Source organism: Chiloscyllium plagiosum, unplaced genomic scaffold (genome assembly GCF_037043375.1).
Source record: "Chiloscyllium plagiosum isolate Xiang-an unplaced genomic scaffold, Cpla_swu_hap1 HiC_scaffold_19, whole genome shotgun sequence".
Lineage (NCBI taxonomy): Eukaryota > Metazoa > Chordata > Chondrichthyes > Orectolobiformes > Hemiscylliidae > Chiloscyllium > Chiloscyllium plagiosum.
In genome coordinates this window covers 57,554,622-57,581,219 of record NW_028270157.1, presented here as the reverse complement: position 1 = coordinate 57,581,219, position 26,598 = coordinate 57,554,622, and the positions used below count along the sequence as shown (strand labels likewise).

General features: G+C 44.4%; 1 protein-coding gene across 3 annotated transcripts in view; it reads left to right on the top strand.

Annotated features, from left to right (window-relative positions):
• Positions 1-26,598, top strand: part of pot1 (protection of telomeres 1 homolog) — a 332,035-nt gene that overhangs the window by 250,049 nt on the left and 55,388 nt on the right. For all 3 annotated transcript variants that reach the window (XM_043709133.2, XM_087997426.1, XM_087997427.1), the window contains exon 10: positions 8,468-8,623. In XM_043709133.2, the coding sequence (XP_043565068.2) occupies positions 8,468-8,623 (156 nt within the window). The remainder of the gene's footprint in view (positions 1-8,467; positions 8,624-26,598) is intronic.

The following is a 26,598-nucleotide window of genomic DNA, read 5'->3' as shown; positions in this document are numbered from 1 at the left end:
TATTCATGAGTTTGTAAGAGTTATTGTTCAGATACGAGTTGAATCTTTGTTTTCTATGGATGTTAATATCTATGTAAACTGTAATATATAATGTAAGTGTAATATATAACGTAACATCTTTTGAGTTTGTGTAAAAAGCTTGTGCTCTTTTATTTAAAGAACATTGGCAGCTTTATGTGAATGTGTTTAGTGACTGATATGGTAACCAACTACAAAAATCAAGCTTATGAGCTAACAATCCACTCTGTTTCACTTTGCATTCTGACTTTTCTAGAATTACCTCCAGCTGGGGGTCATAACAAGAGGTAACAAAATAAGGGTTTCAATAGTGATGCAGGAATGGAGCTAGACAATTGTTAGGGAGTCAGAAATAGTGGGGAGGGGGTCTTTAGATGGTATGGAGATGCGTTTGAAAGTCAGTCCCATGACCAGATATGGCACCAATGTTGTGAAGAAACGATTTGGTGAGAGGGCTGAAGTCAGTGACTAGGGAGTAGAGTTTGCGGAAGGCTTGGAGGAAGTTGTTTTTAAAGATTGGTTTTATTCACCATGAGATGTCACTTGCTAGGCTGGCATTATTGACCATTCCTAATTGCCCCGAAGAAAGTGGTGGTGCTGAGCTGCCACCTTGCATCCCTGCAGTCCATGTGGTGTAAGAGAGGAGTTACAGCATTTTACAATTTACAGTGGAATGTACAGCTATATAGTTTCAAATCTGGATGGTGTGTGTTGGTTTGGAGAGGATGTTGCAGGTGTTGGTATTTCTGCTGCCCTTGTCCTTCTCGATGCAGAGATTTGGCAAGTAATGTCTGAGCAAGCTTGGTGAGTCGCCACAGTGCATCTTGTAGATAATGCACACTGCTGCAACTATGCATCAGTGGTGAGGGAAGCGAATATTGAAACTATTAGAAGGGGTCCCAGTTGTTAGGGTTGTTTCACTCTGAATGGTGTCGGGCTTCTTGAGTGTCGTTGGAGCTGCACCCATCCAGGTAAGTGGAGAGTATTCCATCGCACTCCTGATTGCACCTTGTGAATAGTGGGAAGGTTTTGATGGATCAGGAGGTGAGTTAGTCAACAGAATTCCCAGCCTCTGATCTGCAGTCTTTATATGGCTGTCCCTGTTCAGTTTGTACTGAATGGTTTACCCCATTTTGATAGTGGAAGAGCAATGATGATATCATTGAATGTCAGGCGGCGATAGTTAAATTCTGTTGGCACTTGTGTGGCATGAATATTCCTGTCCACCTCTCAGCCCAAAACCAGAGAATTGGAGTCTTGCTGTACTTGGCACGATGTTATTTCTGGAAGACTATTCTCCAGACTTGCAGGAATAGTGCTGTCAGAAATAATGATAACCAAGCACTCACATTGAGGTATTCTCGCTGACAGCAAACCAGAAAATAAAATGCATTGTACTTTTCACCTTTATTTAAGGTTTTTACAAAGGACCGAATAAATATATGGGAAATTAACTTGGCATTAAGGTAGAAATTGAGATACTTTTTAAAAATCGTATTACAAATATTGTATTGGTTTTGTAGGGTCATTAAGACTAGAGGGCACAGGCTTAGGGTGAGAGGGGAAACATTTATAAGGGATTTAAGGGGCAAATTTTTCACATTGAGGGTGGTGCATGTATGGAATGACCTGCCAGAGGAAGTGCTGGAGGCTGCTAAAATTATGAATAGGAAGGGTTTAGAGGGATATGGGACAAGTGCTGGCAAATGGGACTAGATTAGTTTAGAATGTCTGGACACATGGACGAGTTGGACCGAAAGGCCTGCTTTTGTGCTGTACTCTATGACTCTTTAACAATAAAAGTGAAACTGGTAAACCATAGGTACACTTGCTTCAAGAGAAGGAATTTTATAAAGGTATTATTTTCAATTTTTTTAAATGATTTCAAAAGGCAGATTCTGGTAAATTTGGAGATTTCTAATCGATCCTAGTTTAGAGGGATCTTTAACAGTGCCATCTATGGGAAGTGAAGAATCGCTAGAAACGGCTTCTTGATTTCCGCTGTTAATGTGACATATGCAGCTCCAAGAGATTGCTGTCAACTTCAGAGCAGTAAAGACAGCGAGTATTGACATGTTTACTACTGTTGCTATCACAAATCCCAAATCCAATTATCCATTCTTGAAGCTGAACTGAAGAAACTTTGTTAAATTCATGAGGAGAGGGGTTTTCCAATGCATTGGTCTAAGAGCTTGCATTGCAAATTTTACAGTGCCAAGTTCTATAAGATATCTTTAGATAAGAAGCTGCCTCGTCAGACTGCGGGATCGATTATTCTTTTGAGAAAGGTTTGTTGTATGTAGTCAAGATTAAAAGATCTCTGAATGAAGTGCAGCCAATAAATCAAATTCAACGACATGATTATAGACGATAATTGCATTTTGGTCTATTGACTGAGATGTCTGTTAGCCAGGATTTGGTGATGTTTGGAACAATAAATAATTACAAAGCATTACCTCATGGTCCTCTAACAGTTCAGCCAGTTAGGATGTGATGAACGTATCTATTAACCTTGATGCTTTCCGGTAATTAACATCATTCCTGATGAAGGACTTTTGCCCGAAACGTCGATTTTCCTGCTCTTCAGATGGTGCCTGACCTGCTGTTCTTTTCCAGCACCACTCTAAGCAGATAAATGCGAGGTGCTGCATTTTGGGAAAGCAAATTTTAGCAGGACTTATTCACTTAATGGTAAGGTCCTGGGGAGTGTTGCTGAACAAAGAGACCTTGGAGTGCAGGTTCATAGCTCCTTGAAAGTGGAGTCGCAGGTAGATAGGATAGTGAAGAAGGCGTTTGATATGCTTTCTTTTATTGGTCAGAGTATTGAGTACAGGAGTTGGGAGGTCATGTTGCGGCTGCACAGGACTTTGGTTAGGCCACTGTTGGAATATTGCATGCAATTCTGGACTCCTTCCTATCGGAAAGATGTTGTGAAACTTGAAAGGGTTCAGAAAAGGGTTCACTATACATTGTTAGATAATGCTTCATATTGGTCAGAAGACATATGATAATAGATTTTTTTTTAAAAAGTGGGCGGCACGGTGGCACAGTGGTTAGCACTGCTGCCTCACAGCGCCAGAGACCCGGATTCAATTCCCGCCTCAGGCGACTGACTGTGTGGAGTTTGCACGTTCTCCCCGTGTCAGCGTGGGTTTCCTCCAGGTGCTCCGGTTTCCTCCCACAGTCCAAAGATGTGCAGGTCAGGTGAATTGGCCTTGCTAGATTGCCCGTAGTGTTAGGTAAGGGGTAAATGTAGGGGTATGGGTGGGTTTCGCTTCGGCGGGTCGGTGTGGACTTGTTGGGCCGAAGGGCCTGTTTCCACACTGTAATGTAATCTAATCTAAAAAAGATTTACAAGGATGTTGCCAGGGTTGGAGGATCTGAGCTACAGGGAGAGGCTGAACAGGCTGGGCTGTTTTCCCTGGAGCGTCGGAGGCTGAGGGGTGACCTTATAGAGGTTTACAAAATTATGAGGGGCATAGATAGGATAAATAGACAAAGTCTTTTCCCTGGAGTCAGGGAGTCCAGAACTAGAGGGCATAGGTTTAGGGTGAGAGGGGAAAGATATAAAAGAGACCTAAGGGGCAACTTTTTCACGCAGAGGGTGGTACGTGTATAGAATGAGCTGCCAGAGGAAGTGGTGGAGGCTGGTACAATTGCAACCTTTAAGAGACATTTGGATGGGTATATGAATAGGAAGGGTTTGGAGGGATATGGGCCGGGTCCTGGCAGGTGGGACTAGATTGGATTGGGATATCTGGTCGGCATGGATGGGTTGGACCGAAGGGTCTGTTTCCATGCTGTACATCTCTATGACTCCATGACTCTAATCTCCAGCATCTGCAGTACCCACTTTCACCTTCAGTCCTGTACCTATTTGCTTTGATCTGGGATCAACAAATAAAATCTCCATTCCCTTTCAGAAAAGCCAATAGTGTAATGAGCAACTAGAGCTAAGCTTCTCATTTAGGACTGCTGTGGCACAGTGGCAGTGTCCCCACCTATGAGCCAGGAGGCCAGGCTTCAATCCCACCTTCTCCAGAAGTGCATAATAACATCTCTGACCAGATCGATTCGAAAACATTGACATCCTGGATAATCTACGTATGAAAGAACATGCTGACTCTCCAGTCTTAATTATAAAGTTTAACTGGGGGTAAAGTACCTTGAAAGTTGATAGGTCTTGGCAATAGGGACTTACACGACAGGCAGAGAAAGAGTGAAGCGGTCACACTAATAGGAAATGTTTTAGATAGAGGAAAAGACGGATGTTTCTGTGCCCATTGACATGACTCCCAAGTTACTTCATTGATGCTATGGTCAAGAATTTCACATAAAGGTTGCAGGACATTTGTTCTGCAGGAGTGTGAACACCCAGAAGACGTACTCCACGTTGCTAGTAACGACATAAGCAGCAACTTGGTCCTGCAATCTGAATCTCAGAAGCCAGATAGAAAAAGTGGGGCCTCCAGGTTACTCCCAGAGCCACAGCCAAAAGAGTACAGAAATAAAGTAAGACAGATGAATCTGCCTTTAGAGACACAGTATCAGGGTATGGGGTAGGTAATTTACAAGTGAGATGAGGAAATATTTCTTCACTCAAAGGGTAGTGTACCTGTAGAATTCTCTGCCACAAAAGTCAGTGGAACTTAGGGTACTGAACATGTTCAAGAAGGTGATAGATATATTTTTAGATTTTAAAAACATCAAGGGGTATATGGAGAAAGCAGCGATATGGCATTGAGATAGAGGTTCAGCCAAGATCATATCGAATCATAGACTCCCAGCAGTGTGAAAGTAGGCCATTCGGCTCATGAAGACCACACTGACCCTCCGAAGAACATGCCATCACCATACCCATCACGGTAGCCCTGCCCTTTCCCCATGGCTAATCCACCTAACCTACATGTCCCTGGACACCATGAGCAATTTAGCATGGCCAATCCACCTAACCTGCACATCTTTGGTGAAAACCAGAGCATCTAGAGGAAACCCAAGCAGGCACGTGGAGAATGTGCAAACTCCACACAGACAGTCGCCCTAGGCCAGAATTGAATCCTGGGCCTTGGCATTGTTTTAACTTGGCGAGTAGTTAAGGTATCGAATATACTGCTTGGAAACGTGGTGGAGATAGGTTCAGTTAGGGCATCCAGCAAGGTATTAGATGATTATATAAATAAAATCAATATGTAGTGTTGTGGAGAAAGGGCAGGAGATCGACATGAAGTTAAAACACTCAGAGTCACTGCAGACATGATGGGCCAATTGGTTCACCCTCTGCACCATACTAATTCTGTTGTGTATTCTCGCCTTTAATTTTTTTTGCCTTATTGTCGAGAAAAGTTTCCAAACAGTTGTAAAATGATCCTTATAGTAACTGTACATTTGCTAACTGTTGTTATGAAGGTGTAAGAGGTACTGTACCTTTAAGAGAGGTGAAGAATTTAGCAAGAACACAGACTGCTGGAGAATTTACAATGTAACATTTGGTCCAACCGCTAGCAGTACCTGGGTTGTTATGAGACAAAAAACAAATTCAAATTTGGCCAATCAGTTTAAATTATGCGCCAAGATACTAAACTCAAGTCAAGTTTGAATTTGGTATTTTAACAATATTAAAACCAATGAAACAATCTGATGCTTTGCGGGTATAAGACCAAGAAAAATTGAACAGTTGGGGGAGAACTGTCAGAAGACCAACAGATGTAGGCTGTTAGTCAGAACTCTGAGAGTTACCTGTCCTGAGAAGGAGGTTTGCACAGGAAAAAAAGTCAACACCGACCTGGAGAGCAAATCTACAAAGGAAGATACCAAGAGAAGATTTGACAGCTGGCTGGTTTTGAAATTTGAATTTTTCTGTAAATCTTAATCGGGGGGTTTTATTGAGCCAGTTTTGAAGAGGGGAAGGTGGAAGATAGGTTTAGATAAATGAGCTGTAAATAGTTAATTGTTTTCTGTTAGTCTTTATAAAATTAAAGTTTATTAATTTTTTACTTTAAATGGTGACTTTTGGGATAGTTCTTTGCCTCTTGAAATTTTAACAGATTACAGTGTTACAACACAGAAATAATTTCCGCGTTGCTGGTTTAAATTGGTGCTGGGGGGGGGCGGGTGGTGTGGATGGTGGTTACCCCGTGTTGTAACACTGTTATGAACTCTTCTACCAGAAGTTAATGTTCAATACTGAAAGCAAAGCGCACATGGATAGTCGAAAGCTATGATTTGTGCTGGGGTCAGTGATGATCTTTGGATGCCCATGGATATTTGTGTGCTCATGGCAATTGGCTTTTAGATGCCTACTGATATGCCAAATGGCACCAAACCCTGTCTGAGCCATGAGGTGAAAGTTTGAGAGTGATCAGTCATGACTTTGATGTACATTATAATCCTTCCTTAATTCCGCATCAAAGTCCTGGAAATCCCTCTTTTAGTGCCACTGAGAGTGTCCCCAGAAGGACAATCATCATCAGCGTCTCAAGGGCAGTTTCACAAGGACATCCAATGCCAGCCTTTCCAGCAATGCCGGTAAAGGAACATTTTAAAAAAATGCAGTGTCCACCATTTCTTAAAGCAAAATTATTCTGTGTAGAGCATGGTGTGATTGTTATGATGATATATAAACAAATCTATGAAACATTTCTATTTTTGAAAAAAATCAATTGTTGCCCAAAAGCTTGAAGTAAGAAATAGTATATTTTTGCTGTCCCAAAACGCTGCCAGATTTCTGCTGGCTAGGTCCTCACTCTCACCCAATACCTTTCATTCATTATCCCTATACTTGTCCATGTGTATTGGCTCCCAGTTAAATAGTAATTCAGTTCAGAAATGCTCTTGTTTCCCTGCCTGATTTCACTACACCCCATCTCTGTCGTCTTCGACAGCCCCGCAACCTTCAGATATGTGAGGCTTTCTTATTCCTGCCTCACTAGCGTCATCCAGTATTCATTAGTCCTGCATTGGAGGCTGTGTCTTTTGCTATCTAATCCTGAAATTCTGGTTTTGAAGAATTATTGAGCTGTACATTACAGAAACAAACCCTTTGGTCCAACTCATCAAGCCAACCAGATATCCAAAACTGACCGAGTCCCGTTTGCCAGCACCCGGCCCATATCCCTCCAAACTCTTCCTATTCAGCTACCCATCCAGATGTCTTTTAAATGCTGTATGTTGACCAGTCTCCACCACTTCCTCTGGCAGCTCATTCCAAACATGCACCACCCTTTGCATGAAAATGTTGTCCCTCAGGCCTCTTTATATCTTTCTCCTCACACCTCTCATTTTGGACTTTCTCACCTGGGGTAAATGACCTTGGCTATTTACCCTATCCATGCCCCTCGTGGTTTTGTAGACCTCTATGAGGTCACCCCTCAGCCTCCGATGGTCCAGGGAAAGTAGCCCCAGCCTATTCAGCCTCTCCCTATAGCTTAAACCCTCCAATTCCAGCAATATCCTTGTAAATCCTTCCTAAATCCTTTCAAGTTTCACAATATCTTTATTGAAGCAAAGAGACCAGAATTGTACACAGTATTCTGAAATTGGCCTCAGCAATGTCCTGTATAGCCGCAACATGACCTCCCAACTCTAGTACTCAGTGCCCTGACCAATGAAGGAAAGCATACCGAACGCCTTCTTCACTATCCTGTCTGTATGAGATTCCACTTTCAAGGAGCTATGAACCTGCACTTCAAGGTCATTTTGTTTAGCCACACTCCCCAGGATCTTACTATTAAGTATACAAGTCCTGCCCTGAGTTGCCTTTCTAAAATGCAACACCTCACATTTATCTAAATGAAACTCCATCTGCAACTCCTCAGCCCATTGACCCATTTGATCAAGGTCCCATTGTACTACTTCACTATCCCCTACATTACTAATTTTGGTATCATCTGCAAATTTACTCATCACAACTCCTATATTCATATCCAAATCATTTATGTGAATAACAAAGGCAGTGAACCCAGCACCGATCTTTGTGGCACACCATTGGTCACAGGCCTCCAGTCTGAAAAGCAATCCTCCACCCTCACCCTCTGTCTCCTACCTTCAAGCCAATTTTGTATCCAACTGGCTAGCTCCCTCTGGACTCTGTGATCTAATGTTACTAACCAGTTTCTAACAAGATTTGTCTCCCTAAAACAATCTCCATCCTACTGTCAATACACCTCTTAAAACGTATCTGTTAGACCAAGCTTTTAGGCAGCTCATCTTTACCTCGTTGAGTGTCACTCCATGTCATCTATTGTTTTATAAAGCTCCTCTAATGCTTTATATTATAGAAAATTGCTGTATAAATGCAGCTTTTTTTGTGGAGAATTAAGTGTGTGCCAGGTAAGACTCGTTTTACACATATTATTACTTAGAGCAATTTAATCCAAATGAATGCATGTTAAACATTAGGTGAACGTATTAAATATTTCAATGATCGATGTGAAACTGATGTTCTGAACAGGTTTGGGATGGCACTCAATGCCCTCACCCACTGTGGCAGGTGCCCGTGGATGCGAGTGCTCTGGAGGGAGATCCTGCTGATATCCATCGACTGCGCACGTTGGCTGTGGATGTACTGGTTTATGATAACCACATCGGAGCTGCAAACCTCCTCAAGGTACATTGTCAGAGCAAACTGCCTCAATCATTGAGATATTCAGACAATGACTCACAATCTGGGGGCAGATCGAACTCAGTTCACTATCTTGCTCTGGATAGTTTAGGTAAATCTGCTTGAGTTTGGTTTAGATTATTGTTTTGGTGGGAGAGAAACTTGTATTTTCCCTGCCCTGCCATATTATTTGAGAACATGCTTTAACTTGGCCAGGGGTCAGTTTTGTTCTTCAGCAGAGTTTACCAACTCCTGGAATGTGAAAGTGTTTGGTCTTTGGTTATATTTGTTTGTGGTTTTGTTCTGTGGCCTTTCTGCATCAGAAATAGAGCTTGTTGGAGACCCTTGCTGCCCAGCAGATGGCCAGAAGAGTGCGTTTCCAGGAGACATTTCCATCCCTGTTTAACCCAAACAGAGAGAGCCAGCAGATCTGACTGCATCTGTGAAGAAAGACTACAAAGTTCATTTTTCAAGTCAGCTGTAACTTCTTCAGAGCTGAATGGCGTTAGAAAATAATGGTTCTGACGAAGAAAGAGAGGGATGGAAAGGAACAAATTGTGCGGATGCTGAGAACAAAAGATAAAAGGAGTGCTAATGGTGGTGGAGGAAGGATATAGTTGCAGGATGGATGCTGATGGAGTTCATTGTGTTTGGGGCCTTTGGCATTGATGAGGGAGGAGATAAAAGGAGAAGTGTTACTCCTGCAACAGCATAGGAAGATGCATGAAGCTGGGGCAAAGTGTTGGGAGTGGCAGACTAGTAGTCTTGAGGGAAGGGCACAGACCAGGTGGCATGCTGACAGTGGAGGGGAGGGGAAGATGTGTTTGGTGGTGTATTCCTGGTGGAGGTGGTGAAACTGGAAGCTGATCCTTTGAATGTAGAGACTTGTGGGATGGAAAGTAAGGACAAGGGAAACCCTATTGCTAATCCAAAGGGAAAGGAGAGGGTGATGTCAACAGTGTCGGAATAATCATTCTCAAAGTCAGAAAGCCATTTTTAACATTGATTTCAAAACAACGTTTACCAGGTGTTGTGTGGTTTCAGTCAAATGACCAGCAAGCCAGCTGGGGAGGTGATTGCTATGGTGTTTGCCGACTTCACTTTTACCAGCTCCAGAGAGAGGTCCAAAGGCAGGATCATGCAAAGGTCCATAGCAGCAAAAGTGCTGTTAATAGCAGCCTGCAGGTCGGCAGGGATAGGGAAAGGTCCCAACTGGCTTAGAAGAAGCCTCTGGAGCAGAAGGTTGTGTTAAAGAGAAAGACATCCTGCAAGAGTGTTAAAAGACATGAGTTTAGGAAATCCATGTTAAGCAAAAGTTAAGTTGGATGGCTAGTTTGTTTTAATGGTCCAAAGATAGACATTAACTGAAGAAAGTAGCATCTTTTAATTTGTGAGAATTTACCAAAATGAAACTGGTTACACCCATGCCAGTTGAGAAAAAGGCTTTAATGTAGAGATAGGAATGAGTCTTCATTGAGGTTTGAGTGTCTGTAAGGGTATAGCTAGGATAAAAGTGATGAATCTTGCTCTCTAGTAGTTATAATAAGATTTCCCAGTCATTCTGTTTAGTATAACGCAGTTCACATTTTTTTTACGTAATAAACTTCCGTCTTCATTTTTAAAAATACATTGCCAACCTCTTGCGATCCGGTCAGTAACTGACCTTCATGGTAAACAAAAAGGAAACTTTACGGTCTCTCAAGACAGGTTTTACTCTTGTCCCACGTTAGCTGGGATCATAATGTGATTTGACCCAGAGACAGAGCTGTGTCCTTCTTTGACCTTTCCATTGTAGGAATTACATGGAAACAAAGAGAGTATACTGTGTAGATTCACCAAGTTGAAGTCTGGGATAAGAAAGTTGGTTGTGATGAGATTTGAAATGCTGAAGCAAATTCTGTCAGAGCAAAGGGATTTAGGAGGCGAACTCATTTGTGTTATTGATTACCTGACTTGTGAAAAGCTTACTATCTTCAATAGGGGATATTGGTGATGAGGGATCATCAGTTCTTCAAGATTTTCATCTGCACGATGACAGTTGTCAGAGTCTCATTATTAACAAGGGAATTAGCAAGGCAGGGAATCAGTGCATCTTTCTTGGAATGTGGATACATAATTGAATTTGAGGAAAATTCAGATTAGGTTCAGCACAAAGGTCTTCCTCCTTCGTTCTATATGAGATGGTTAATTTATACAGAATTAATATTCAGCATTATGAGATTTTGGTTCAATTATTTTGAAGTTCTGAGCATTTCTACTGAAGTGGTTTGGAAATTATTTCATTGTTGGGTAAGCAAATGACATGGTTATGGGTGTACACAGCAACATTGAGAGATGGAGTTCAAGATGGAGTGCGCTTTCATCACTTTCGGCCATTTCCTATAGGGTGACGCTGGGACCTGGCACTGGGTAGAGGTCCATGCAGAGAGATCAGTAAATGTTGCTGGACAAGAATAGAAAGAAAGCTAATAAGACTGATGGAACATTGCACTTTATCTCGGGGAGGTTGGCTGTTATATTATAGTTCTTAAAAATTATTCTTGAGATTTGGACGTCACATGCCAGCATTTATTACCCAGAGGGTAGTTAAAAGTCACCCACATTGCAGTGGGCCTGGAGTCACATATAGGTCAAGCCCTGTAAAAGTGACAGATTTCCTTCCCTAAAGGACATTCCTGAACCAAATGGTCTTTTACAAGAATTGACAGTGAAATACCAGCCTTTTACTTCCTGACTTTTCTTCTTAATTGCAAATTTCAATATCTGCCATGGTGGGATGGACCCCAGTGACCCAGAGTTCTGGATTGTGACAAACGTCCAGTAACATGACCATTATACCACCTCCTTCTCTCTCATTAGACCTGTCTAAAGCACTTCATTCAGTTCTCAGAACTGCATCTCATGCACAATGTATTGGACTAGGAGGGGATTCTCACTGTACAGTCATCAATATGGTACTGAGACTAAGTGTTATAAGTAATGAGGACAGTTTGCATTGACTAGGCTTGTATTCCCTTGAGTCGAGAGTGTGGTGCTGGAAAAGCACAGCAGGTCAGGCAGCATCCGAGGAGTAGGAGAGTCAACGTTTTGGGCAAAATTCCTGAAGAAGGGCTTTTGCCTGAAACGTCAATTCTCCTGCTCATCGGTTGCTGCCTGATCTGCTGTGCTTTCCCAGCCCCACATTCTTGACTCTCATCTCCAGCATCTGCAGTCTTGACTTTTGCCTTGTATTCCCTTGAACCTAGAAGTTTGAGAATAATCAAATTGAGGTGTTTAAGGTGCTTTAGTAGGGTTTATAGAGCGAAACTCTTTGTTCTGATGGATGGAGAGAGAATCCAGAACAGGAACATAAAATGAAAATTAGAGTGAGGCTGTTTCAGTGAGATGTTAGAAAGTACTTAATATAGATCACGAACTCTTTCACCAGAAGGCTATTGAGATTAGATCTTTGACAGTTTGAAAGCTGAGTTTCATAGACTTTTATTCCACAAAGTTTGAAAGGATAAACAATCTAAGTGAGTTTATTGGGTTGAGACCAGTATGGTTAGATTAATTGGGTTTTGAAGGTCTGACCGGACTGCTCTTCCTCCTAACATGTGTAAAAATATCTTTGGAACTAAACATCTGAACATGTGTACCAATAGCAAGGCTTCTTATGAAATTAATGAATTAGTTGAGCATGTGAGTGAAAGTGTGGGGGGGGACATGCAATTTTACATGTTGTCCCCTTTGACAAAATGATTCCTGCATGGGAGGTTTTTTTATTGTGTTCGTGATTTTGGCTCTGAACTTTTTTGAGTTGAGGAATCCAGGTCTTGCTGCTATAGGATACATGTTGTCATCTTCGAGGAGAAAGTGAGGTCTGCAGACGCTGGAGATCAAAGCTGAAACTTTATTGCTGGAACAGCACAGCAGGTCAGGCAGCATCTAGGGAACAGAAGATTCGACGTTTCGGGCACATGCCCTTCTTCAGGAATGAGCAGAGAGTGTTCAGCAGGAGAAGATAAAAGGTAGGGAGGAGGGACTTGGAGGAGGGGCGTTGGAAATGTGATAGGTGGAAAGAGGTCAAGGTGAAGGTGATAGGTCGGAGTAGGGTGGAGGCGGAGAGGTCAAGAAGACGACTGCAGGTCAGGAAGGCGGTGCCGGGCTGGAGGGATTCGGCTGACCCCCCTCCCCCCACCTTGTCTCAGCCGAATCCCTCCAGCCCGGCACCGCCTTCCTGACCTGCCTTTTATCTTCTCCTGCTGAACACTCTCTGCTCATTCCTGAAGAAGGGCATGTGCCCGAAACGTCGAATCTCCTGTTCCCTAGATGCTGCCTGACCTGCTGTGCTGTTCCAGCAATAAAGTTTCAGCGATACATGTTGTCAAACTTGAAAGGGTGTAAAACAGATTTACAAGGATGTTGCCAGGGTTGGAGGGTTTGAGCTGTAGGGAGAGGTTGAATAGGTTGGGGCTATTTTCCCTGGAGCATCGGAAGCTGACGGGTGACCTTATAGAGGTTTATAAAATCATGAGGGGCATGGATAGGATAAATAGACAAGGTTTTCTTCCCAGGATGGGAGAGTCCAAATCTATAGGGCATTGGCATAAAGTCAGCGGTGAAAGATTTAAAAGGGACCTAAGGGGTAATTACTTGACGCAGAAGATGGTGCGTATATGGAATGAGCTGCCAGAGAAAGCTGGCTCAACTACGACATTTAAAAGGCATGAGGATGGGAATCTGATTAGGAAGGGTTTAGAGCAATATGGGCTAAATGCTGGAATTTAGGACTAGATAAAGTTAGGATATGTGGTCAGCATGGACAAGGTGGACCGAAGGGTCTGTTTCCGTGTTGTACTTCTCTATGGAGCCATGTTGTCGTAGCTGCTGAAAAAATGTTGGGTGAATCATCTCGACAGAAATCATGTGGTGGGAAATGTAATAGCTGGATGTGTGCAACAGAGGACAGGAGTCACACTGTGATACCAGACTCTCTATTGTTTCTTGTCAGACTGAGCCATGTCATGTAGTGTGAACGCTGTCAGAATAACTGATGTCAGTTTGAGCAGTTAGAAATATGATCTTGATATAAATTATTTTTGGAGTTTTTAACAAGTATTTGTATTCATAGCAGCTGGTAGAATTTGACTTTAGTTAATAAATCTGCAAGTTAAAGCTAGTTATCCTGACGATGACCTGCCAACTATCACTGATCATTGTAAAAGACCATCAGGTTTATTAACATCCTTCAGAGAGGGAAATCAGTCATCCTTAACTGGTCTGGCCTATGTGTGACTCCACAGAATGCCCACATAATTCCTGAGCAAATAGGGACGGGAGACAAATATTGCTGCCAAAACCCAATGTCCCATGAAAGAATAAAAACGGTTTTGCTGTTCATCGGTGTGCCCCTTGATCAGGAGGCAGCTTTTCACTGAAAGGTTGGGTCTGCTGCACACTGTTGATGAGCTGGCATAGATCATGCCAGAATTGTAAAGTGCTAATTATACAAGTCTGTTTTGAATTAAACGTATTCACGTAACGATCAAGATGTGCAGACTCAGCCAATATGGGACACGCTGCAGCCACCTGTTAATTGCACGCCGATGAGATTTAAAAGGCTGCGACCAATTGAGCTAATTGGTATATTCATGCACATTTGAGCATCTGTGTTTTTTTTTGTTCACCCATATAGTACAGGTGTCACTGGCTGGGTCAGCATTTATTGCCTGTCCCTGGTTGGCCTTGAGAAGCTGGGGGTGAGCTGCCTTCTTGAATGCTGCAGTTCATGTGGGAGGGGAGAGAGCTGAGGGAGTAATTTATTATTGGCTTCCCCGTAAGTTCAGCCGTACAATTCACTCGTGGTAGTGTGTCCCACCGTACACCGCTTCAGGGGTAGAAAAGTTCCTCTTGGGTTTCCTACTGGATTAATCAGTGACTCTCTGATATATGTGTATCCTAGTTCTGATCTGTCCTACAAATGAACACATCCCTTCTATATCTACCCTAGCCAACCTATCAGATTAGAACATTGCTGCAAGAGAGCTGACTCTATCAAACATTGCCCCTACTCAGACCTTGGGATGGTGTCTTAGCCTCCCTATAGACTTCCTCCTTCCATTGTTGGTCCTTGCACATCCCCCTTCCTCTTTCTACCTTTATTAGTCAGGGCATTGAGTACAGGGGTTGGGAGGTCATGTTGCGGCTGTACAGGACATTAATTAGGCCACTTTTGGAATTTTGCGTGCAATTCTGGTCTCCTTCCTATCGGAAAGATGTTGTGACACTTGAAAGGGTTCAGAAAAGATCTACAAGGATGATGCCAGGGTTGGAGGGATTGAGCTCCACGGAGAGGCTGAATAGTCTGGGGCTGTTTTCCCTGGAGCGTCAGTGACCTTATCGAGGTTTATAAAATCATGAGGGGCATGGATAGGCTAAATGGACAAGGTATTTTCCCTGGGGTGGGAGGAGTCCAGAATTAAAGGGCATAGGTTTAGGGTGAGGGGGGAAACATTTAAAAGAGACCTAAGGGACAACTTTTTCATACAGAGGGTGATGTGTTTATGGAACAAGCTGCCAAGGGAAGTGGGGGAAGCTGGTGCAATGACGGCATTTAAAAGGCATCTGGATGGGTATATGAATAGGAAGGGTTGAGAGGGATATGGGCCAAGTACTGGCAAATGGGACTAGATTGGGTTGGCATATCTGGTTGGCATGCACGAGTTGGCCCAAAGGGTCTGTTTCCATGCTGTACATCTCTGTGACTCTAGTACAGTCACTTACTTTTGAGTCACTCTCCAACGTTTGCTCGGACTGTCCCGTACAAACTCTCTGCGTCCGTAAGTGTGAGAGTCACTGGGTACTCTGCAGAAGGAGAATCACTGAGCTGTTCTCTGCCTGCTGACCTTGCGTCCAGGCTGGCTTCGCATCCAGGCTGGCTTCGGATAGTTAACCAGATGCAGATCAGGCCCAGAAGCTCCTTATCCTCGTGTGAACCTGTAGGTCACCCTGTCTCTCTCTCTCACACACACACACACACACACACACACACACACACACACACACACACCTGCTGCTGCTGAGAGTGCTGGCCTCTCGATTCAAGTTAGACATGAGCCTGTTTGGACGAGATGAAGGAACTATTCAGTGCACTGGTCTGTGTGCGCGCAGTTCTGCCATGCCTCAGGAATTAGTGTTTATTTTCCAGATCTTTTTGTTGGTCCAGCTGACTTTTAGGAGTTTGGTTTGAATGACCGAGTGAACCTCCTGCAGTGTATTTTGTGTTTAATGAATGGCTCTGGGAGAGAGCAGGATCTGTGGGTGCAGTTCTGGTCCTAGTCTGACTCCTGGCACCTTCAGTTGTGGAATAATTTCGCTCTGTCTCCTCTTTTGTCCCAAGCGGTGTTTAAATTGAAGTTAAAACGGACATTTCCTGGATGCATTGTAGCTGCCAGCCTCACAGGGCAGAGGTAGATTGTTTACACAAGTGAGCATTCAGGATGTGGGCCAGGAGGAGCCTTGATGGACCCAATGGCCGCCTCCTGAGCCACTGGGGCTGTGTCACTGATTGGAAAGTGGTAGTTGTCTCCGGTCAGTGAGAATGAAGCAGTATGAAGCAGGGGTGGGTGTTCGTTCATGGAGCTCTGGGGCCCCCTGCTGTCCATCCTGCACTTTTCTGCAAGAACTCAACAGTTCAAAACATACCTCAAGAAACTAACTGTGTCAGAGCGAGCTTCTACCTGTGCAGGATGGCCGTGACGTTCTACGGAATGTCCTTCATGGCAGCTTGGATGTGCGGTGCCCACCGTTATTGTGTCAGACAAGGACTTGTACCACTTTGGATCTGGGCAACAGAGTTTTCGACGAGTTTGAGTTCAGGGAGTTGAAATGGCTGGACAAGAAAATGGGAGAATCGGAGCAGGGCAGAAGCATGGGTGAGGGTTTCAACATCAGGAGGGTGGAGCGAGGACTGAAGAGAGAAGGATGATGTACTGGAGACAGAGGTAGGGTGGTGAGGTCTGTGTAAGTAGGACATGGAGGTGATTGTGAACAGTTTGGTCATCTTGGTGGCCAGGAAAGGGTCAGTGGTGAGGAGTTAAAATTTGGGGCTGAGGATAATGGCTTTTCAACATCCCGTGCGAGAAAGTCGATGCGGAATCCAATCTTGGATACGCAGTGTGACAATGTGGAGGTGTCAAGAGAACTGGTCTTGAGCCTGAGTCGAGATTAGAGTGTTGCTGGAAGAGCACAGCAGGTCACGCAGCATCCGAGGAGCAGGAGCTGAGTGTTGCCTGTGGAAAGTGCCATTGGATGTTTGAGCGCATGACTGAGGGGCTTGGTGCTGATGAAAAATAAGAACGAATTCGGGATCGAGGCTTTTATTTTCAAGGACAGAAGTTCAAGTTGGGAATAGTGAGGTGGAGTCTTGGTTTGCGACTGCACTGGAGAGTCAGCACTGCAGATGATTTTTTTTAAATTTCAAAAATATACTTTAATCATAAAATATTTTGATGATCTGTACAATTGGTGGTGCCATAGGCGCACCTTGCATTTCTTTACATACAGAGATCGGAATTAATCATTCATATATACAGGTCTGTACGTTTACCATCCACATATTTAGCTGAGGCGTCAGCGGAGCCCTCTTACTGAGTGGACCCCTGTTCTCCTTTGGCAGGCAGGCATTACACGGTGGTCTTTAATGCTGCAGCAGCCCCCACTGGATTGACCCAGAGAGTACATATTCATTCTGGAGTTAGCCTTTCTGAGGAGGTATCTACCAACTTTACTGATGTAGTGAGGTGAGAGCCAGGCATTTCTCTGAGTGCTCAGGCTGGTAGGTAGGGAATGCTGGATGACTAGAGAAATTGAAGGCTTGGTTAAGAAAAAGAAGGAAGCATATGTCAGGTATAGACAGGATAGATTGAGTGAATCCTTAGAAGAGTATAAAGTCAGTAGGAGTGTACTGAAGAGGGAAATCAGGAAGGCAAAAAGGGGACAGAAGATCGTTTTGGCATATAGGGTAAAGGAGAATCCAAAGGATTTTTACAAATACATGAAGGACACAAGGGTAACTAGGGAGAGAAAGGGCCCCTCAAAGATCAGCAAGGCAGCCTTTGTGGGGTGCAACAGGAGATGGGAGAGATACTAAACGAGTATTTTGCATCAGTATTTACTGTGCTAAAGGACATTGAAGATATAGAATGTAGGGAAATAGATAGTAACATATTGAAAAATGGGTGTCGAGAGTGTGGTGCTGGAAAAGCACAGCAGGTCAGGCAGCATCCGAGCAGCAGGAGAATCAATGTTTCGGGCATAAAGCCCTCCTCAGGAAAGGGCTTATGCCCAAAATGTTGATTCCCCTGCTCCTTGGATACTGCCTGACCTGCTGTGCTTTTCCAGCACCACACACTCGACGCTGATCTCCAGTATCTGTAGTCCTCACTTTCTCCATCTTGAAAAATGTCCATGTTACAGAGGGAGGAAGTGTTGGATGTCTTGAAATGGTTAAAAGTGGATAAATCCCTGGGACCTGATCAGGTGTACCCGAGAACTCTGTGGGAAGCTAGGGAAGTGATTGCTGGGCCCCTTGCTGAGATATTTGTAGCATCGATAGTCACAGGTAAGGTGCCGGAAGACTGGGGTTTGGCTAATGTGGTGCCACTGTTTAAGAAAAGTGATAAGGACAAGCCAGGGAACTGTAGACCAGTGAGCCTGACGTCGGTGATGGGCAAGTTGTTGGAGGGAATCCTGAGGGACAGGATGTACATGTATTTGGAAAGGCAAGGACTGATTAGGGATAGCCAACATGGCTTTGTGCGTGGGAAAATCATGTCTCACAAACTTGATTGAGTTTTTTGAAGAAGTAACAAAGAAAATTGATGAGGGCAGAGCAGTAGATGTGATCTATATGGACTTCAGTAAGGCGTTCGACAAGGTTCCCCATGGAAGACTGGTTAGCAAGGTTAAATCTCATGGAATACAGGGAGAACTAGCCATTTGGATACAGAACTGGCTCAAATGTAGAAGACAGAGGGTGGTGGTGGAGGATTGTTTTTCAGACTGGAGGCCTGTGACCAGTGGAGTGCCTCAAGGATCGGTGTTGGGTCCTCTACTTTTTGTAATTTACATAAATGATTTGGATGCGAGCATAAGAGGTACAGTTAGTAAGTATGCAGATGACACCAAAATTGGAGGTGTAGTGGACAGCGAAGAAGGTTACCTTTGATTACAACAAGATCTGGACCAGATGGGCCAATGGGCTAAGAAGTGGCAGATTGAGTTTATTTTAGATAAATGCGAGGTGCTGCATTTTAGGAAAGCAAATCTTAGCAGGACTTATAAACTTAAAGGTAAGGTCCTAGGGACTGTTGCTGAACAAAGAGACCTGGGAGTGCAGGTTTATAGCTCCTTGAAAGTGGAGTCGCAGGTCGATAGGATAGTGAAGAAAGCTGCTGTGGTTCTGTTCGCCGAGCTGGGAATTTGTGTTGCAGACGTTTTGTCCCCTGTCTAGGTGACATCCTCAGTGCTTGGGAGCCTCCTGTGAAGCGCTTCTGTGGTGTTTCCTCCGGCATTTATAGTAGCCTGTCCCTGCCGCTTCCGGTTGTCAGTTCCAGCTGTCCGCTGTAGTGGCCGGTATATTGGGTCCAGGTCGATGTGTTTGTTGATAGAGTCTGTGGATGAGTATCATGCTTCTAGGAATTCCCTGGCTGTTCTCTGTTTGGCTTGTCCTATAATAGTAGTGTTGTCCCAGTCGAACTCATGTTGCTTGTCATCCGCGTGTGTGGCTACGAAGGATAGCTTAGTAGGAAAGGCACACACACAGACCAAGTCCTGAACTACGAAAGCAACCACCCCAACACACACAAAAGAAGTTGCATCAAGACATTGTTCAAAAGGACCACAACACACTGCAGCACACCAGAACTGCAAAAAGAGGAAGAAGAACACCTATACAATGTATTCGCCAAAAACGGATACCCCCGCAATTTCATCAACAGATGCCTAAGGGAAAGACAACGGAATGAGGACATGTCACAACCCAAAGGACTAGCCACGTTACCATACATCAAGAACATTTCTGAAATAACAGCCAGACTACTACGACCACTAGCACTCCTAACAGCACACAAACCAACAGCCACTCTCAGACAACATCTCACCAGGACGAAGGACCCGATACCCAGCATGAGCAAACCAACGTAGTGTACAAAATCCCATGTAACGACTGCACAAAACACTACATAGGACAAACAGGAAGACAGCTAACAATCCGTATCCATGAACACCAACTAGCCACGAAACAACACGACCAGCTATCCTTAGTAGCCACACACCCAGATGACAAGCGACATGAGTTCGACACTACCACTACATCTCTCTGATTCTCTGACTCTAAATGCTGCTGATGCTTTTGAATGTGCTACAGTCTGTTTGTTTCCTAAATAACATCAAATAAGATTTAGAACTGCAAAAGGTGCCTTTTCTTTCCTGTCCCTGCTAATCGAAGATTGGGCTGAAGTCAATGCAGTTCTCTACATTGTTCGACAAGAATATTGACAGTCCCAGGCATGGGCCTGATTGCTGAAGTGGCCATTCAGCCCCTCTAGCCTGGTCTACAATGAGTTCACTGTGATCGTGGTTGATCTGCATCAACATCATTCTCACACTTTGTCCCATATCCCTTCATACTCTTAGCAAATAAAGAAAACCTTCCATCCTAATTGTGCATTAGCCTTGCCTGAGCCTCAATGGCTTAAATCTGGGGGAGAAAATCCCAGATTTGCTGTAATCACTGTCTGAGGAAATGCTTCCTGGCATCACCCCTGAACCAGATTGTTCTCATGTTAAGATCTTGACCTCCTCTTGTGGACTCTTTTACCTCCATTGACTCTGTAAGCATTCATTAACTATTTTAAACAGCCCCGTTAAATTATCCCAAAAGACAAGCAAGTCAGTGCAATCAAATGTTATCATTTAATCCTTTAATCCCTGATATCATTCTCATTCCTTCCCATATTTTGAGAAACAAGGGAAGGTCAGATCAAAGTGGTAAACAAATAACATTCAGCATAGCCCCTTACAGCAGTATTTATTTCCTTAATTTCCAGTTGTCTTGCATTAACTCAGTTTTGTGTCTATTTTTGCTGCACAATGCAGGTGTTCATTTCACTCGCTATTTCGCAGTTTGTGGGAATCACTGGCCAGATTTGCATTTCTTAGCCTTCCATGATTGCCATTGTGAAGGTGGTGGTGAGCTGCGTCTTCCACAATGGGATTGTGGGGACCCCATGGTGGATGGAGTTGCAGGGTTTTGACCCAACAATACAGAAGGCACGGCGATATATGTCCAAGTCAGAATGGTGAGTGGTTTGGAGGGGACCGTGAAGGTGGTGGTGTTCCTAATTGGTAGAGGTTGTGGGCTTGGAAGATGCTGTTGAAGGAGCCTTGATAAGTTGCGTCTTGCAGCTAGTACACACAGCTGCGAATGTGTGTTGGTGATGGAGAGGGTAAGTGGATAGGGTACCAATCAAACAGACTGCTTCGCACTCAAAGATCTTGAGTTTGTGGGTTGTTGGACAACAGCGAGCTAAACAGTGGAGAGCGCAGTCCTGACTTGTGCCTTGTGAAGGGCTTGGAAGGCACATTTCTGCCTCTCACCTTATCTTGTCACCACTGTATTTATGTGACTAGTCCAGTTCAGCTTCTTTCAATGGTAACTATCCAGGATGGTGATGGTGGGGGATATAGTGTGGTAGTGGAATTGACTGTCAAGGGATGCTGGTCAGGTGTGCCCTTCATTGAGATGGTCATTGCCTGGCACTTGTGTGGCATGAGTGTTACTTGTTGCTTTTGGATGTTATCCAGGTCATGTTGCATTTAGATGTGGACTGCTTCACTATCTGAGGAGTTGAGAGTAGTGCTGAACATTGTGCAATCATCAGCAAACATCCCCACTACTGACCTTATGATGGAGCGAAGGTCTTTGATGAAGCAACTGCAGATGGCTGGGGCATGGGCACTACCCTGAGGCACTAGGTTCTTGTGGCACCGTGGTAGTGTCCCTATCTCTTGAAGCCAGTGTCACCTGTTCCACAGTGGTGCGATAACATCTCTGAACTGGTTGATTAAGAAAGATCTACCCTGAGGAGCTCCTGCAGAGATGTCCTGGAGCTGAGATGACTGACCTCCAACAGCCACATCAATCTTCCGAAGCGCCAGGTGTGATGCCAACCAGTGGAGAGTTTGCCCCCCTGACACACCCATTGACTCCAGTTCCACTAGGGCTCCATGATGCCACATTTGTTTCTGTGCTGTCTTGATGTTAAGGGCTTACACATTCACCTCATTGAAGATTAGAAACCCTCTCCAATGTGGAGCTCCCCATATCAGATATACTGAGGAGACCAACAGCGTTGGCATCTGTCTGTTCCATGTCAGTATTAACCCAAGTCTGTGATTGGGGCTTTTATACCTAGAACGGCTGTCTGTTACTCCTCATCAGATCCCTCTCCCTCGGCCCTAAATCTGGATCAATTCAAACAGCACAGGCTCCATGAAGAAAACTTGGAAAGGAAAAGCTGCTCATGATCAGAGAAGCTTGCTCCTCGTTCTTGTTTTTCTAAATTTCGTTTCAGCGTAAATGCTGTGCTTGCAGCTTAATGCAATCCTCTTACACTGAATACACTGCTCACTCCTGAGGCTAATGTTCAGCCTCAAATAGAAAGAGCCTTCACAGGGTGAAACTGCTGATCGGATTACTGCGGTGTACTTCACTTTTTCAAATGCTGGTGTGTTAATCAAGTATCCCGTTGCCATGAGAAACTGCCTCCTTTTGATTAAAAGAGATCCAGGGGCCAGCATTATGAGACAACATCAACTCTCTGCTGGTCTTGCCAGTGGCAGACTCTTCCTCGGCCACATTCACTGTCGTGAGGATGTGTTAGGTGCTGCGGGCTTGAGTGAATGAAAAGTGTCTCATTAGCTTACAATGCAATGGCTTCACCTTGACATGCTTAATGTTAAGTTTAATGAAGAGGCTATGAATACTGTGGCAAGTAACTCACCTCCTGACTCTCCAAATGCCTGCCCACTATCTACAAGGCACAAGTCAGGAGTGTGATGGAATACTCCCCACTTCTCTGGATGAGTGCAGCTCCAACAACACTCAAGAAGCTTGACACTAACCAGGACAAACTTTCGATCCCTCTACCACCGGCACTCAGTAGCAGCAGTGTGTACTGTCTACAAGATGCACGGCAGAAATTCACCAAAGATCCTCAGATAGCACCTTCCAAACCCACGACCACTTCCACCTAGAAGGACAGCGGCTGCAGGTACATGGGAACATCACCGCCTACAACTTCCCCTCGAAGCCACTCACCACCCTAACTTGGAAATATACCGCTGTTCCTTCAATGTCGCTGGGTCAAAGTCCTGGAACTCCCTCCCTCAGCACATCGTGGGTCAACCCACAGCACATGGGCTGTAGCGGTTCAAGATGGCAGCTCACTCCCACCTTCTCAAGGGCAACATGGGACAGGCTTTAATAAATGCTGGTCGGCCAGACATGTCCACGTCCCACAAAATGAATTTTGAAAAAATGGTCTGAAATTCTGTTTTCAAAATATAATGGAAAGCCTGGCAGCTGCAGGTAATAAATGTGGTTGTTGCCCTGTTTACTTAACATTTATGAAGTCGTAATGACTAGCTTAATCAGTATTAACATGCATCAGAGCTGGAGGGGTAACAAGAACACTGAAAGGAAGGGAGCAAAGGTTAAGGTAACCCATGTGCGCAGCTTGGAGTACTGCTGGGATTTAAAGTGTTGGTAAGTACACCTTCCATCATCGCTTTCGCTAAAGAAATTCTTACAATTAAGTGCTCATTAAACTGACACTTCAAAACTGAGAACGGTGCTTTTGTGTTTCAGGATAATTAGATGCCACACAATCCATTAAAGAGATGTTACAAATAGTTTCTGTCTCCCACCACTATCCCTGCCAGCTCCCCCACCCATGGCCTTGGCTGGAACTTGTTTTCCATTAGTTTGAGCAGCGTGATCTCTTGTGTCCTCGAGTTATTTACGGCAGAGTTCATGCAAATAAAATGCTGCAGACGATATGCAGAGCTCTGCTGCTCTCTGCTGGTGAGTGAATGCTTTGCATTTAGTGCTCAGTATTCCCAGTTCATGCCACGTTTGTTTAGTCGAAGATTTGCCAGAAGTTACGCACCAAAAACTTCCGCAGTGGCGTCGAGACTAAAGAAATGCAAGAGTGCATCTATTGGGTAAGCAACCTAGGATTGCTGTGCCCTGAAACAAGAGAAGGCTGAGTAATGAATGAGTATGTGGAGGTTTTTTTTAAGATTCTGGAAAGTTCTGGGTGAATCGTTATTTAGTTATGTCTTTTTGTTCGTGGTAGCATTATGGATACTACTCTGGAGATCCCAACTAATGCTCTGAGAAAGGATCGAAAGCCTCCAATGGAATTTAAATTAATTATTTAATAAACCCAGACTTGTAGAAATCCTATGGGGTAAAAACAATGACTGCAGATGCTGGATTTCGCTGCTCCTTGGATGCTGCCTGAACTGCTGTGCTCTTCCAGCACCACTAATCCAGAATTGTAGAAATCCTATGGTGATCGTGAAATGACTGGATTCTTATACAAGAACAACAATGGGCTCACGAAAAGCTGAAAGAACTGCAGAGGCTGTAAATCAGAAACAAAAGCTCAGCAGTTCCGGCAACATCTGAGGCGTGGAATCAGAGTTGATGTGACCCTTCCTCAGAACAGGCTTATTAATATCATTGAGGGAAGAAGATCTTGCTACCTTAACCAGGTCTGACCCACAGCAACATGGTTGGCCGTTAACAGTTTTCTGAAATGACCTACCAGGTATTCCTTGCTAATACAAGAGCTTGGGAGAGCAACAATTTGTCATAAGTGCAGCACCAAATCACAGCCAAGGTCCCCGAAACTCCTCCATCCCTGACCCTGGTTATGTCCTGTATCTCTGGCAGGGTGCACCCAGCAGAGTTGGCAACGGTGCTGTGCACTCAGGCGGAAGTTGCCTTGGGAATCCTCCGCGGTGACACTGTACACCACGAAACCTCAAGACATCAGGTCAAACACGGCAAAGGAAGCCTCCTGCTGATTAGCAGCCATTGTCTGCTTCATCACCCCATGTTAAACATCATTTCACAAGGGTGCAGAATGTACTCTGGGTGGGGGACATCAATGTCCATCACCAAGAGTGGTTCGGTAATTCTATTACTGACTGAGCTTATTAGGTCCTGGAGCATGCAGCTGTTAGTCTAGGCCTACAGCAAGTGCCTGAGGGAACTAAGCCCTTGTCCTCACCAGCAATTCAGGCAGCATCCGACGAGATGCTGCCTGAATTGCTGTGCTCTTCCAGCACCACTGATCCAGAATCTGGTTTCCAGCATCTGCAGTCATTGTTTTTACCTTGTCCTTACCAACCTATCTGTAACAGATACACTGTTTATGGCAGTTTGGCAAGAGTGACCACCACACACAGACAGGCAAGACAGTCAGTTTCTCTCTCTCTCTCTCCTCCCTCTCCCCCCCTTCACTCTCTCTCTCTCTCTCTCTCTCTCTGCCCCCCCTTACACACTCGCACGCTCTCACTCGCTCTCACTCTCTCTCTCTCGCAACTCAAAACTGGCCAATGATGAGGAAGGGCTATCAGCAGCAGAATAATACTCGATCACAATCTATAACCTCGCGAGTCAGCAATTCCCCCAGTCTATCCCAGCTAACAAGCTGGGGGATCAGCCTGGTGAAATGAGGAATGTGGATTAACGTACCAGGTGCAGCACCTGGCACACCTTAAAAAGGCAAGAGCCAGACCCTGTGAAGCTAGAGTTCATATCTGTGTGCCTAGTGCATGCTGGAGAAAACAGCATGTAATAGACAGAGCCAGGTTTTCCCACAGGATCAGATCAAACCCTTCAGAACTTAAGAAATTGGAGTAGGTGAAAACAGTGTGGGCCATCACACCTGCTTCATCGTTCAGTACGATCCTGGCTGTTTCAGCTCCACCTTCACACCCCTCCCCATATCCCATCTTTACCAGTGAGTCTAAAGATCTGTCTCTCACGGCCTTCAATATACTCACTGATAGCTCATCCACTGGCTCTGAATCAGGATAATCCAAAACTTCACCACTCTCTGCATTGAGGAAGTTCTGTTTGTCTCAGTCCTAAATGATCGACCCTCATACTGAAACTGTCTAGATTTTCCAGCTAAGACAACATCCTCTCAGTATTGCACTGTTAGGTCCCTTCACAATATTGAATAGTGTGATTACCTTCCGTTCTTCAACAGAATATTGACCCAAATTACTCAGCACCTCATCGTAGGACAACTCGTAGAGTCATACAACATACTCCCTACAGGGAACTGAACCCTGGTCTCCAGTATGACAGGCAGCATTGCTAACCACTATGCTAACAAGGAGCTGTACGTTCCCGGAGGATAATTTAGTAAATCCTTGCTGTACTGCCTCCCAGTGTAAATATGGAGTATGCCGGTATAAATATGGAGACAAGAATTGCACCACTGTGCTCCAGATTTGGTCATAACAAATGCCAGCATACCATTTGCATTCATATTGCCTTCAGTGTCTGGACGTTTGACATTGAGATAGAGGTTTATCCCTAATCCTGTTGCATGGCAGAGCAGGATCAAAGGGCTGAATAGAATAGAATCCCTAAGCGTGGAAAGAGGGCTATTGGCCCAACAAGTTCACACTGACCCTTCAAAGAGTAACCCACCCAGACCCATTCCCCTACCCTATTACTCTACATTTACCTCAACTACTGCACCTAACCTACACATCCCTGGACACTATGAACAATTTGGCATGGGGGAGCCCAGAACATCAGTGCGAAAGACAAGGCTGAAGTATTTACAGTTATCGTCAGATCCAAGAGCCAAATGTACAATCTGTTTGAGTTTCCTCTTGACCACGGA